This window comes from Lycium barbarum, chromosome 2, assembly GCF_019175385.1.
Source record: "Lycium barbarum isolate Lr01 chromosome 2, ASM1917538v2, whole genome shotgun sequence".
In the NCBI taxonomy this organism is placed as follows: Eukaryota; Viridiplantae; Streptophyta; class Magnoliopsida; order Solanales; family Solanaceae; genus Lycium; species Lycium barbarum.
This window is the reverse complement of record NC_083338.1, coordinates 153,325,042-153,340,140: the sequence shown is the minus strand read 5'-3', so window position 1 is coordinate 153,340,140 and position 15,099 is coordinate 153,325,042. Positions and strand designations below refer to the sequence as shown.

Below are 15,099 nucleotides of genomic sequence, written 5' to 3'. Positions count from 1 at the left end.
CTGTTCAGCTATTTTTAATACACATACATCTATGCATTATAAAACCAAAACTTTAAAACAGTAAAACTATAAAGGAAGTGTAAAAGTAGCAAAATTCCCCACTTTGTGGGATTCCACTGGGTATGTTGTTGTTGTTGTTGTAAAAGTAGCAAAATTAGAGATGTCCCTTATCCTTTAAGGCATGAGATAGGCCATTGTTATCAGGAAGAAAAAAAGTGGCTGGCTTTCCTTGCATACATTTCAACAGGATGTTTCCATAGATTACCTAATCTCCCCCCTTTAAGTTGTTTAACTTGTGGAACATGGGTAATTACCTTAACAGCGGCTGTAAGCATGCCCAGTTGCTGGTAGGAAAGACCCAGGGCCTGGAGATGGAAAAGGACATAGGAATAAACAAGAGAGAGAGAAATGAAAAAGAAGAAAGGAGAGGAAAATAACCTCCCACAAATCAGGAGATGTGGGATAGCCTCTGATGGCCTGCTGAAGACTGTGCACTGCTTCGGACCACTTGTTTTGGTTGACCTGCAACCAAGTAGTCAGCCAATGGTAACCCAAGAAGTAGAAGAAGATTCGTAGAAGAAGATGAGGAATAACCAGAAGGTAACCCAATCTGCATAAAGCCCAGAATGCCCTGGGGGACTTGTCTGAAGCTTCACGGCATACAGCAATCTGCAAGCTCTCTTTTCCAGTTGCGTCCAGTAAATCACAAATTGCTTCCCCAGCAGTGGAATCATGGGGATTAAGGGCGAGGGCTCTCTGATAACATTTGATAGCCCTGTGAGAGTCGAGAGCAACTCGAGCATAGTAATGTCCCAAATATGTGAAAGCAGCAGCGTTTTGTGGGTTGAGCTTGGCAGCTATGAGAAAATGTTGTGCGGCTTTCTCTTTCTCCTCCTTGTCCCATAACAACACCCCAAGATCAAAGTGCAGCGAAGGATCGTCCACAACTGCTACTTCTAACCGTCTTATAGCATCGTCTTCTTCACTCTGACAGTTAAAAGCTTAATAATTAAAAGACAGAGAGAAGTAGTAGTACATAAAAGAGAAAGGGTTGAAAGGAAGAACCATTTTGAGGGCGCTTCCGATTACTAGTATTCTCTTATGCAAAAATCCAGCCCTTTTCTTCTCCCCCGGTTTCTCAAACTCAATTGCCCAATGGTCCGACCGCAAGTAAAGTAGTTCCAGCAAAAATGATCCCTGGAATAGTCTGGGAGGCCCTATATTTATTCATTTTTATAATATGCAGCTAAATCCCTCAACTCAATCAAAATAAGCATTTTAAACCGATTGACCAAGCTTACGTGGCAATAAGTTGGCTGAGTTGCACCAAGTGTGTGAAAAACATGCGCACCTAGCGAGTGATTTCACTGATTTTGATTAAAAAAATAAATAGTACTATTCAAAAGGAAAAATAATTGAAATATATACCCACACCACGTGAACCCCCCTTTCTTCTTCTTCATATCACCCCTCTCCACCACCACCCCCTCTTTCTATGCAGCCATCACCATGTTTTGTTTCTTCATCACCACCACCTCCAATCCCTCACCCCCCGCCACTTCCCTTGCTACATATGCTAAATTGGAGTTCTTTTGTTCAGATTTCTGCAGATTAATACCTTACTGGTGATTGCAAGTTGCCTTTGTTCTATTGGAACATAAAATTTTGGGGTTGGAAAATTTTCTATGAGCATTATGTAACTGCACATATTCATTAATTTTTTGAGAGAATTTGAATGGAAATTATATCCGAAGGATAGAACTCCCCAATTTTCTCTCCCATTAAATTTAAGGACCTTATTTTAAGCATTTTGCAACTCTAAAATGGGTAAACATGAATCTGTTTTTTTTTTTTTTAACAATCTTTTGGAACTTCAGATTTTAGGGAGAATTTAGTAGGTTGATCATGTGCTTTCAAATGAAGGAGGAAGGAATGGTGGTGTGTGGTGGTGCCGTGGTGGTGGGAGGAAAAGAGAGATGGGAGGGTTAAGAGAGAGAAGAGAAAAGGAATTTTTTTTTTCTCTTTTTTTTTTAAAGAAAAGGGAATAAAATTTTATTTCTTATAAAAACTAATTTATATAAAAATAAATGATGATATGGCATCAATTTATCTAGGTGGATCTGACGTGTCTTCCATGTCAGGGCGAGTGAACACCATTGGTCAGAGGGGTTTAAATACTTAATTTGATTGAGTTGAGGGGTTTTAATTTGATTCATAACAATACCGATATGAGAAAAATGGGTAAGTATAGGGACCTTCCAGACTATTACGCCTTATTATTATTTGGGATACCTTTACAGTATCAAGCATTTTTTGTCCTTTAATAAAACTGAGCATCTTTTTAAATCTTTAATCAAATATTTAACAAATTTTATCTGAGATCTAGAGCCTATTTGGATTGGCTTATTTTAGGTGGTTTAAGCCAAAATAACTTTTAAACACTTTTATATTATTAGAATAAAATAAAAAGTGTTTTTAAGCACTTATTTTTAAGCCAAAATAATAAAAACAAGTTAAAAGTCCATATATTAAATATTCTCTTCTATTCTTTCTTTTCGCAATTCAATCCAATACTAAAACCTAACAAATAGGAACTCGTAGTATTTTACACTTATCCCCGTATAGGAACCATTTTTTGTCATTTCTCCAATATTTTTCCCGTGGTTCTCAATTTAAAATTGTTATTGAAGGCGCCACCAATCCTAATTTTCTTGTTCTTTGAGGCCATGCGACCGAAAAGATGACTTATTGTAATTGCAACTTTTTATCATAGCAATGCCTGAGAGAGAGCTAACGGAATTTGAACAGTATCAGCTCAAATGCCATTTGATATGGAGCCCAAGATGAAGCAGAAAGCAACGAGACGATGGTTTATCTCGTACAACTTAGAATTCCACGCAACATGTACCAAACCACTATCAGCAGCAAATATGGAAAAGCATCATGATCCTATTCCTAAGGCAGAGAACTATCACCATATAATGGAACCTGCTCTTTGCGAGTTCACCCAGATCCACGTACAGAAGGAAATGTGAGTCACCGTGGGCAGCAAAATGTTAGAATGCACAGACGTCATCCAAACAATAGTTTCATAGATTGGTGCAGGTTGTGTTTCACCGTGAAAACAAAAAAATGCAAGCAGACAAACTTTAATTTACTTACAATTTTCGACTCGTCATATAGGACGATACAACCACCTCTTCCATATAACTTACTGAACATCCCAACAGAATAATAATAATGCTTACAAGCCTTATCCATTAAAGGAGAGAAATGAGTACTAAGCTAATATTGACAGTTAAATGGATAACCTTCCTTGGATTACTTGTTTCTGGATCAAATATCTAAATGTCCAACTTTGTGGTAACCAATAAATCAACTTATCGGCTCTGTCCTTCATGCAGGATCTGACTAGTTTCATTTGAGTTTCCGGTAGAGATTCCATGACAGTTTCAAGTAGTCCATCCGTGCTCAGGGACATATCTTTTGCAAAATAGCATATGATTTTAGGAAGATAAATCTTTTTGTCCCTGTTAATGCAAACTGTAGCTCTTATAAACTCCTCTTTCGCAGCTTTAAGATCCTGGAATACATTCTTCGCCGTGTAAACCTGGATCTGCAAATGCCCAGCATATTACACGGTCAGATTGAATTTCGCTCCCACAATGCAGTGACATTGAAATATGCATACTATTAATGCAAAGTCCATGAATTTTTTTACTAGCTTATAGGAACATTACCGCAGGATCAGAAGATGCACCCAAACACAGTGCAAAGTGAACAAGTGGCTCAGGGTACTCAATGGCATACGCATGTCTGGAATTTCCCGTCGCAAGCTTTTTTCCTGGAGAAAAGAGCGTCTGTAGCCACTGCATTCATGTTGTATTAGAGAAGGCAACCAGTCGATAAAACATATAGTAGTAATTAATAGAATCTTGAAACAATGATAGCATTCCCTGCATGCTACAAATGATCATCCCTCATCGTTTTAGACAGTTATTTTTCCCTTTCCACTCTTTCGTATGTAAAATGTTACGAAGTTCATATGGGGGAGCCAAACTCATATCAATAGGATCTGAATGTAAAAGTTCCAAATGGAGATGCAAAATTTCTGGGAACACACCCAAGAAAAAAAGTTGGATAAGACCATTGTCTTTCCAATCATAATTATGCTTTTACAAGCTATACTTGTTTGTTTTCGTCAGCATTGTTTTTCTTCTCATGAAGATTAGCTTACCATCACTCTGCTGTTGAGCAGATCAAATGCGCTAATGAAACTTAAGACAGCATGTTCAACTAGAATACCAATTCAAGTCCCGAGAACAACAGTAGTAAAACTAGCTCTATCATCAAAATAGTAGGAGAATTGCTGACGGATAGCATATGTCAGATAACATTTCGACTTTATTTGCATCTTTCCTTGTCAGTCCACACCATTCTCAAACTGATGAGGTCAGAATATTAAACAAGCATTTCTCTAACTAAAATAGCATTGAAGAACAATTCACTAATTAAGAGAATGTAATGCTGATAATCCACAATCAGGCTAGCCGTCAAATAGGAAGAAGTGCTAAGAAACCTAGAATATAGTTCTGTCATGGGATGACACGCGCATGTCAATTTAGTAATAGGATGTTCTGTGTAAAGGTAAGGCGATCTTAGTAATAGGATGTTACTTAGCATTCAGCATACCGGTGCAGAATAGTGTGGTCGTATCCCTAATATGGAGCTCTGTATGACATAAGCATTTACGCAGTGGCCACCCACATTATAAGCTGCCTGCAATATTTTTATAACAAACTCAGATTTATTGATACTATACTAAGTAAACATATAAATAAAAAAATAAAGGCTATGCCTTTTACCTTCAAGATTGAAGAACTTCTGACAGAATTTTGTGTTCCATAGGCTAAATAAGCCTGAAAAGAAGTCATATAGTATCTCATAAACTGGTCTCAATAGGAAGGATAAAATGATTAAAAATAAAGAGAAACAGTGCAATCCCCAGATTAGGAGGCCAAATCAAATGCTAGTCTTGAGCAATGAGTGCAAGAATAGTTGACACAAGTATTAATCAAAGTACCACTTAGCCAATTGAAATAAAGCATAATGCATTCCAGAATGGCACTTCATATTTGATTATTTGAACAGCATATGTAGTCCTAGTATGGTACTGCCGACGAGAAGTATAACTGAGAGTGTCATTCTCCCAACAAGAGTATGAGAAGAATAAATGAAAAGGTTGAAATTCTAAAACAATAGCTTCACATTAGATGATTTTGTAGTCTCCTAAGCGGTAAGTTTTCCACAAGGGATAATACAAAAAAAACCAGTTTCAAGGTAAAATGTTACTAAGCTACTGTTCAAAAGAAACTTTGAGAAAATCTTACATGCATCACCAGGGCATTGTGAATATTGATCCAAAATGTTAGCTTTTCTTCACGCTTCATATTTCTTGGGTCAACCTTTTCAAGGCTCTTAACCAGTGACCTGCAGAGCATCAAATTAGTAAGAATGAACTTATACCATATTGAGTATATCCAGATTGTTCTTGTCATTTGTCTATTTGGAAGTTGAATCTGCTCTTTAGCCTTGATTAGTGGAGCAAGTGAGGGAGAAAAGCAACAAATAGTTGTGGCAATAATTTCAGATGCAGTAGAACTTACAATTTACAATTAATATTCTTCCAGATGGCACATTTTCACAGCTAATTAGTAAACGGCAAAGGATGATAAATTCAAACAGGGTAAGCTTCTCAAACAGTTCTTAACATCCTTTTTTTAATCAAGTCCACACTAGCAGGTATTGAATATTTCTGTACTCTTAAACTCTAGAAATATCATTAAAATATCAATTTGAACTACTAGTGTCAGTTGTGAATAACCTGAACTTATGCAGCATTGCAGTGGCATAATTGAAACTATCGTCATCTAGACATATCTTTAAAATTTCTATCATTGTAGAATATGGCCTGCTGTCATCTTTACAGACGTCAAATTCATATTGCTCAGTGCTCTCTTCATTGTGAAGTGAGCTCCAGCTACCTGACAGATTTCTCGGAGAAAATGTGCTTGATGATGATAATGACGAAGTAGAAGAAACTGATAATCCCTTTTGAGCAAGAATTTTGGGGTTGGCAAATTTGCAGTATATACAAGATATGCATCTCACTATTTCTTCAGAAAGCCTATCAGGATAACTAAGAACGTCATCCATGCGAGAGGCCGTGAGATGATCCGCAAGGCTACGGTGGCCAGAATCAGCAAACTTTTCCTGCAGTTATTCATAATAGACACTTTGTCACTCAATTAATGCCTTGAGGAAAGACAAAAGAGAAAATTCTAACTGACACAACATGTAATGTAATATCAATTTAACGATATGTAAATGTTCAGGAGTTGGATGTATCTACCCTTATGGATGATGACTTCTTGGCAGTCTGAATCTGATCACTTGAACCAGCAAAAGCATATGTAGCGGAGGTTCGGTCATATTGGTCCGCACCACATTTTGCCATATCTAGTTCTACATTGGAATATGATTGGTCAGTTGTAGACTGGGTAGGGGAGCTTATCTTGCCCTGTAAATGGCTTTTCTGATTTTCCAACAAAGCTGGGAGATTCTGCTGAAAAGCTGTCCGGTAAAGGGAGAGTAGATATCGTTCCAAACGCATTATTTCAATTTCGAGAGTAGCAATTTCTTTCATCAATCCCATGGAAGACTGCAAGGAAACACAGTTGCGCTGAAAAAGGAATTGCATATTGGAAAAAAAGCACCAACGAAACTGTGATGCTGTTAATCAGGACGTTCAAATATGAGCAACGAAGGCATGATAGACTCATTAATATCATCTCCAATGTTCCAATATCAGACAAAATGTCCAGAGCAAGTGGTTAAGAGTTAAGATGTTTACATTTTCTGGTAGTTCATTCATGGAACAGAATACTGAAAATATCATTGCCACACAGATGATCACACATTATGATACTGAAGAAATTCTTTCTTTACTTGAACTACCAAAGAGTTTCGTAAAGCATGGTTGAGCTTGAAGTTTGCTGAACTCTGACCAGACACCTGAAGCAATTAGTCTATCATGAATCTAAGAATCTGAAACCCAGCTTTCAACCATACAACAAAGTAATACAGCAGTTACAGAAGAAGAGTTGAATACAGGAAAAAATGAATTCATTCTGGATGTAATTGGGAGCTGAAGATAGCATCGCCTTCCCTTAGCCATGTCAAATCCTTTTTCATCTACGAGAATAGAGTGCGGAGATAATGGTCATGGAAGAAATGAAAGGGCACAATAACAGACCATAAATTGCACGTAGTACTGAGATGAATGGACATTCAATCAAATAGTTGGTCCTAGTTTTGGTGTCGGTCAAAAAAGTAAACAACCGACCACCTGGAAAGCAATATTACCAGAGTGGAAATTGCCGCATACAAAGTGGATTTTACGTGAGAACATGATAACTCTAATACATGTCACTCACAGCAATGTACCTCGAATTTTGGAGTTTTATTTGAGTGGTCAGAGTGATCAACTGGTGCTCTCTCCGTATGGATATCCTGTAGGAAGCACCTCTCTGATCATTACAGCTTATATAGGCAGAGCAGCTAGGTAAATAAATAAATAAATAAATAAAATCAATTGAACTAGTTAAGGGAGAGCTAATGGGTGATATCCAATAGGAATCAAAATCTGTTGTAGTCATCATATATACAATGTGGGAAGGGAAATAAACGAAACTGGTCGGCTTACATGGTGGGAAGGTCTGGGAGACATATTGAGCACATGATCCCGGGGCAGCTGAGCACTGCTGTAATATTGAAGAACGAATGGACAGAGCGTAAATTAATTTGATTAACAAGTTACTAATAAGAATGGAGAGTGAAGAAGCCGTAACTGGTAAGATGGAGAAGGAGAGGGGCAATCCAATCCCAGCCGCAGCATCAGAGCTACCTGGCACCGACACACAAGTGCTTAATTTAATTGGCTTTGCTACAATGGAAAATATGTATGTATATTATATTGAGGGAGAGTAAAGCATAGAGAGCTGGCAAGGCCCAGAGATTGACAAAGAAAGCGGAGCAGAAGATGGAGTAGGGATAGGGGTCGTCACTCAGTGGGTAAACCAAATGCATTAAATGCCCTCAGAGAGTATACCATCAATCTCAGTGATGCATTTTCTTATTACACTAGTACTATACTATTTCTATACTCTATTATTGTTGTTGGATTTAGAGCTACAAATATCAATTAATAAACGCACCCATCGCATGTAATGTCTAATTAATTACGCATTTGCACTCCTCCTAGGGCAAAAGTGAGAGGGTCCCCCAATATTTGATGAATCAATGCATATATTGATACTAACACTCTCTTGACCGTAAATTGTAGCAAAGCAACGGACATTTTACTTCTCTTTTCCGCTATTGACTTTTTTATAAAATAATTATTTACTTTTTGAAAAAGATAATCACTCTTCCAGCATACACAAAGTTGTTTTCAGAAAAATAAAATAAAACCATAAGAAGACAAAATCATCCAAAGACCTCCTAATAAAACATCTTTACTCCAGTACACTATTTATCTGTGAGATAAAAAGGGTAAATTAATATAATAATAACACACACCAACAATAATAATGGTAGCAATTATGACGCATGGTATGATTTGGGAAGTGGGGCATCACTTGGAGGATGCACTATTATTTACATACCGCTTAATATCTGATATATTATGCAATTATAGGAAAAATACATGAGTTGAGGGAAATAATACAATAAGAAAAGAAGGGAGGCAGAATTGATAAATTAGGAGTAATGGAGTAGAGCATTGATGAAGTAGGCATACTTAATTCTTAAAATTGAGTACATTACGCGGGCAGGTAATTGAGTTGGGGGTAGTGGGGGGAATCAATTAGTAGCATTCATGATTAGGACTGCTGGTTCAGCAGAAATGGGTCCTCCATGTCTGCTCATACACAATCCAAATTTCTATTAACCCAACTTTATACTCCTTTCTAACAGCTCTTTATCTGCTTTTTTTTTTTTTCACTTTCAAAAATAATATTAAGAGCTTTTTACTTTTTCGCGTTAAAATCATATCATAAATCCTTATAGCTATTTTCGAATCTAATCTCGACATCTATCCATGAAAGCTTTCAAACTCAATCCATTCCTTGTAGCTTTTCTCGCTCTTTGAATAGTTATAGTTATCATAAATGTCACTCCAATAAAAAAAAAATTGAAAATCTTACAAAAAAATACTTTATCACGAACACGTGTAGGGACTTTTCTTTTTCACGAACACTTGTAGGGACTTCCCTTCATCACGAACACTTGTAGGAACTTCTTCTAAGCTTGAAGAAAATACTTGATCACGAACAATTGTAGAGAATTCTTCGTAGCTTGAGGCATGCCAATGGCACTGTCCTTAAGGATATTTCACCCGGTATGGATGTATCCCCCAGGATTCAACAAGCTCTTCTAGTACAAAACTAGGAGCCAGAATCTAACAAAGATTTATCTCATAAAAACCCAACAATACAAAATGAGAAGAAGTAGTTTTCCCTATATTTTTTCTTTCCTACTAATGAAAACAACTTTTAGTATATATAGATTGAAATAGGGACCTGATATTATGGATAGAATAAAGATGACTGAAGGCCATTCAAATGGTCAAAATACGTTTTCTACATTACAATCAATATTCTTAATATAATATAGTAAAAGCCAATAATGGCAATTCATAATGGTCTGTTACCATTGCAACATTAGGATAGAATTCAAGATATAATTATATACCATAAAGTGTCATCAAGTGACCAAATTAAATACAATAATACCGTTTGGCAATGACAAATTTATTCAACATGAATTCTGCCATTAAGGCTAATAAAATAGAATCAAGTCTTTTGCATTAAAGTCAACAAGAACATTAAAAATATTCTTTTTATTTTTGAGATATTAAATAGAAAATAAGATTTTTCTAACATAGTTAAGCACACCTGTTGAGCGAAGTAGCCTACTAAAAGTAAGCAAATCAAGTTTTTCTCTTTGTTAATTGTAAGTCACCGTCTAACCTCAAATTACAAGTGAGATGGTCGTTAACTAACTTTTAAAATTTCAAAAATAGCCTTCAATTATTTTAATTATGAGATTTTTTTTGGGATAACTACATGACATAACAAACATATAGTGGGTATTGACATTTAGTAGCTATAGTTTAACTTAATTACTTCTCATAGCAAACATTTGTGTATTAATGACATTTAATAATTATATATATATATACACACAAAATAGAATACCCATCAAACTATTCACTTCCAACCAGTGGCGGAGCCAGGAATTTTATTAAGGGGTGTCAAATTTTATTTTATTTTAAAAAAAAAAGGCCAATGACTGAAGTCAAAAACAATAAGCATGTCGCCAACTGGGATCGAACACGCAACCTTGTTAGCCTGAACCTTTAACACCCCTCAACCACTCGGCTAAGCCCTCAACTTATTACAAGAGGTGTCAATAGTAATACATATATGTATAAAATCAGAATTTCACATACCTATACAACGTAATTTTCCGGCGAAGGGGTGTCGACCTGCTTCCAACCCAACCCTCCCATCTCTCTCCCCCCTCTTCTCCCCACTGCTCCACCACTGACCGCCAGAACTCCGGCGAAATGCCATTTCTAAAAATTACTGAATTTACAAGCAATCACATATTAATCCAAGCATGAAAAAAAAAGTAAAAACATAGATTGAGAAAGTTTTTTCATACTGAAGAAGATCCTGGAGCTGTTGTTGACGTGTACGAGGATTAATCCCTTTACGTAACACATTATCAGCCATATGTAGTCCATTACCCTCGATCTGTTTCTTCACCCACTCTATATCTTCTGATGACGTGGATATCCCTTCTCCGTTGCCGGATCTGGACCCACCGACAGCAGGAACTGTTGGAGTGACAGGGCAGTTACACGGTGGTGACGAGAAAAAAAAACTCACATCTACGTCGGAAACAAAATGTCCAGATTTTCGCTGTATTCGCCGGAATTTTTTCCGGTCAGATCTGGAAAAAGTCTAGATTTTCGCTTTATTTTGTTGTATATTTACCGTGTATACAATGTTTTTCGCTTGTATTTGTTGTATACATACCGAAAAATATGGCATATTTGTTAATTTTTTTATGTATCTATGTTGTATACAGTATTTTTCGCCTGTATTTGTTGTATACGTACCGGACAATATGGCATATTTGTTAATTTTTGGGTGTATGAATGTTTTATACTGTATTTTTCGCCTGTATCTGTTGTATACATACTGAAAAATATGATGTATTTATGTAATTATTGGTGTATATGTATTCAGTTTTTACTCGTTGTATTCATGAATACAACAAGCCAATTTATGAATACAGATAGTTATTTCATGAATACAGTGGAAAAAAAATTGTTGTATTCATGAATACAGCTAAAAAATAAATTGAATACACATGTGAGAGCTAGGCTGATTTGCTACAGAACGTAAATATTGAAACATTAGCTATGCAGTTTGATTAAACCCCAAATGTTTGCTATTTATGTAAAATGCCCAATATTTTTTGACAATAATTGAAAATATACCAAGTAATATCATAACAAAAGAATTAGACTTCATGTTTTCTTTTTTTCTTTTTTTTTTCCCCCTTTTTATATTCCAATGCCCCAGTTTATTTTTTGCACTTTTTTCCCTAGTTATAAAAAATGGGAAGCTAATTCTATATTTCCATTTAAGTTATATTGATATAACTATAACTAATTAGGTGTTTATTTTATTTAGTTAAAATTTAAAGCATAAAATATAAATATATATATATAAAAAATTTAATCAATAAAACTATAAATTTTCTATCAGGATATTTTTGTCTTTAAGAATTTATTTTTCTTCTTCTCCTTCTTCAAAGAACAAGAAATTTATAGCTTTCTCCTCAACAGTAAATAGAGTATTTTCTCTTTTGACAAAAATATTTTTCATTTTTTGTCGCATACGTCAAATATTCAAAGAAAATACTTTTTCGGAAAAGAATGTTTTTGACGTTGTAGCTATAAATTTGGCCAAACAAACTATAAATTCCATTTGACCAAATTCAACTAGGTTTTATTAAGCAAATTTTCTTTTTAACGAAGATCTGTATCCACGATATACGGAATAAAAACAGATCCCTGCTTAATGAGTAATAATTCCTTGATCAAAGCAAAGGCAAAAGCAAAAAAAATGACTTTTTCTTGCATGCTCACGTGATATATTATTAGTAATATGGGTTGCAGGTTTGGTTGGATGATCTTTTCAGGAATCACTCATTTAAGACTCCATTACAAAAAGGAATTTTGAAGAGGAAATTAAAAAACAATCTTAAACTCGGTTTGTCTAGTTCCCAACTTTAGATTTTGAATTGAAAATTTTAAGCTTCATGCCGAAGAATTGAAGTTCAAATTTCAAAATTCTAACTTTATACTTTTGAGTCTCAAGTTAGACTTGGTCAGTTCCTAACTTACCATGTTTGGCCAAGTTTATTTTTTCCCCAAAAATACTTATTTTTTTAATAAGTGCTTATTTTAAAAAAAGCGAAGTGTTTGGCCAAGCTTTTGGGAGAAAATAAGTGCTTTTGGGGAGTAACAAAAGCAGTTTTTCATAAGCTAAAAAATAGCTTTTGCCCAAAAGCACTTTTTTGAAAAGTACTTTTGAGAAAAATACACTTAGAAGCACTTTTTAAAAGCTTGGTCAAACACTAATTGCTTCTCAAAAGTACTTTTTAAATTAATTGGTCAAACACAAACTGCTTTTAACCAAAAGTACTTTTTTGAAAAGTGCTTTTGAAAAAAATACTTTTTAAAAATAAGATGTTTTTATAAGCTTGGCCAAACAGGCTTAATACCAGAAGGATTGAAGTTGAGAGTTCAAACCTGGAATTTTAAACTTCAATAATAGTATTTGATCCTGAAGCGGTTAAACATTAAATGTTTTGTAACTTTTGATTATTCTTATTAGCTTATTTTATCCATTTTTTTTTTTGCGTGCAATGTCCTTCAAAAGGTCTAGTATTTAATTTTATCCCCTCAAATTATTGGTCTTTAATTTTTGGCCTTTACCTAAAAACCCATAGGTTTCGGGTTCGAACTCCCACTCAGTAAAAAAAAATTTTAAAAAATCGCAAGACAGAGTTTTGGATTCAAATTTGCACCTTATAAAGTAGAGTTTGGGCAAAAGTTAGGCCTTAATGCCGAGGTTGATCTTAAGGCCTAATTTTGGGTAAAAGTTTGCCTTAAGGCAAACCTCTACCTTAAGGCCTAACTTTTGCTCAAATAGGCCTAATTTTGCTACAACCTCTGCCTTACCCTTTTTTTTTTTTTTAATTAAGCCGGGGTTCAAATCTAAAACCTCGGAATATTAGATGAAGGCAAAAAATTAAAGGGTCAACAATCTGAAGTACAAAAGTTAAAGACCAGTGCCTTTGAAGGCCAATCGTGGAAATGACCCTATTTTATCCAAACAAGTGCACATCTCATGCAACGGACCCTACGGGTCGAGACCTGTATAATACTCGTAAAGTCTCAAAATATTTATCGTATTTTCATTTGCACGCTCCTTAAGAAATCATTTATAATTGTAGCATTTTAACTATTTTACCCACTTAACATATTTCATGTAATATCTCCTCAATAAATATCTGCTCCGTCAATTGTGAGAACCTCTTAAATGTTGCTAATTAATACAAGGGCAAAATAAAAAAAAGTTACTTAGTTTTGTCTTTGATTAAATAAAATGATAAATAATTTAAGATAAATATTTTCAATAATGAGGATAAATATTTTAAGTGAAGGGAGTAGATGGAGCAGTAGTCCATTTGGTTTAGCCCAGATTGTGAAAACTTGTGCAATTTCAAGGACCAGCCCGCTAGGTAATTAATCTCGGTTCATAGCTAAGAGGACAAGGGCCCACTAATTTCTTTCCAGGAGTTTTCCATGCATGTTAGTTTGTCGGTCAAACTCAAACCCAAGGCAGGGTCGGAAGGTCCTGTTAGATGAATCAACCAAATTGATGTCTGGTATATGTACTAGATCTGTCCTTATAACACCGCAAACATTGAAAAAATGATTTAACAAATGGTTTTTATATAATTAAGTCTTAAACACGGAAAATATTTTTAATAAGTTTAGATAGTTAATTAACTAAATCATTTGATATAAACGAAAATCTACGTACTAGCCCCCGTGGTGGACAAGATGTGGAAAGGAAAGTTGAGATGGTTCGGTCATGTGTAGAGGAGATGCGCAGATATTTCAGTGAAGATGTGCGAGAAGTTGTTAGTGGTGGGCCTAAGGAGAGGGAGGGGTAGGCCAAAGAAGTCCTGGGATCAGAGAGGTGATTAGTCAAGATATACTGCAGCTTCAGCTTATCGAAGACATGGCCCTTGATAGGATCGGAGGGTGTGGAGGTTGAGTATCAGGGTATAGGGCCAGTAGGTTGCTGCAGAGATTTCTTTTCTGTACTAGGAGTATTATTATCTTTGACATTTGTTTTTTTTTTTTTTAGTACTAGGAGTATTATTATCTTTGACATTTGCTTATTTTTTTTAGTACTAGGAGTATTATTATCTTTGACATTTGCTTTTTTTTTAAGATCTCTAATACCACTTGATTGTTTTTTTTCACTTCATTTATATTATATATTATAATATTTCTATTACTATCTATTTTCATTGTTGTCTTTGTATCGTTTCTTGAGCTGAAGGTTTATCGAAAATAGTGCATACACTCTACCCTCACAGCAGGCTGCTGGGATTGTATTCGGTATGTTCTTATTGTGAAAATCTTCGTACATTTTATTTTAGTACTACTAGGTTTTTAAAATAGTGTGTATACGGGTAAAACCGAGGATACAGGCACGCTCGGTTTCCCGTTGTCATGATTATGCTCGGTCACGATACGACCGTCTCACCGGGAACGAGGCTTCGAGTTTGGGCCGGGATGAGGCGATAAAGGAAGGGTGATTGACTGCCATAAGCAGAAGATCGAAATATCCGTCCTCAACTGGATAATTCGGCGTCGAT

The 15,099-nt window shown here is 35.5% G+C and overlaps 2 protein-coding genes across 10 annotated transcripts in view; both read right to left on the bottom strand.

Annotated features, from left to right (window-relative positions):
- LOC132628280 (tetratricopeptide repeat protein SKI3) overlaps positions 1-1,451 on the bottom strand; it is a 33,655-nt gene extending 32,204 nt beyond the window's left edge. Inside the window, exons 1-5 of one of the 2 annotated variants that reach the window (XM_060344077.1) lie at positions 1,302-1,451; positions 1,066-1,207; positions 595-987; positions 439-522; positions 315-365 (exon numbers count right to left, since the gene is read on the bottom strand). In XM_060344077.1, the coding sequence (XP_060200060.1) occupies positions 315-365; positions 439-522; positions 595-987; positions 1,066-1,207; positions 1,302-1,345 (714 nt within the window). In that variant the 5' untranslated portion in view covers positions 1,346-1,451. The remainder of the gene's footprint in view (positions 1-314; positions 366-438; positions 523-594; positions 988-1,065; positions 1,208-1,301) is intronic. The other variant, XM_060344076.1, reaches the window with a different exon arrangement.
- Positions 1,452-3,072: 1,621 nt separating this feature from the next.
- Positions 3,073-8,879, bottom strand: LOC132628279 (uncharacterized). 8 transcript variants are annotated; one of them, XM_060344070.1, is made up of 11 exons: positions 8,861-8,879; positions 7,911-7,966; positions 7,766-7,823; positions 7,507-7,572; positions 6,413-6,721; positions 5,885-6,273; positions 5,391-5,490; positions 4,866-4,919; positions 4,693-4,779; positions 3,741-3,869; positions 3,073-3,616 (listed from the first exon to the last, which is right to left on the bottom strand). In XM_060344070.1, the coding sequence occupies exons 2-11, from the start codon at positions 7,955-7,957 to the stop codon at positions 3,299-3,301; spliced, it is 1,557 nt and encodes a 518-aa protein (XP_060200053.1). In that variant the 5' UTR covers positions 7,958-7,966; positions 8,861-8,879; the 3' UTR covers positions 3,073-3,298. The 8 variants fall into 8 exon arrangements, with proteins under 8 accessions (XP_060200053.1, XP_060200050.1, XP_060200052.1 ...); XM_060344067.1 differs by lacking the exon at positions 8,861-8,879 and adding an exon at positions 8,277-8,300; XM_060344069.1 differs by lacking the exon at positions 8,861-8,879 and adding an exon at positions 8,277-8,300 and having other exon boundaries at positions 3,741-3,860.
- Between the last annotated feature and the right edge of the window lie 6,220 nt (positions 8,880-15,099).

What these genes read in the sequence shown, in the direction of transcription:
- LOC132628279 (XM_060344067.1), bottom strand. An exon ending in CTCCCAGACCTTCCCACCAT is followed by an intron (nt 7,573 to 7,765) that starts GTAAGCCGACCA and finishes TGCTTCCTACAG; the next exon opens with GATATCCATACGGAGAGAGC. An exon ending in GTGCATCTTCTGATCCTGCG is followed by an intron (nt 3,617 to 3,740) that starts GTAATGTTCCTA and finishes GGGCATTTGCAG; the next exon opens with ATCCAGGTTTACACGGCGAA.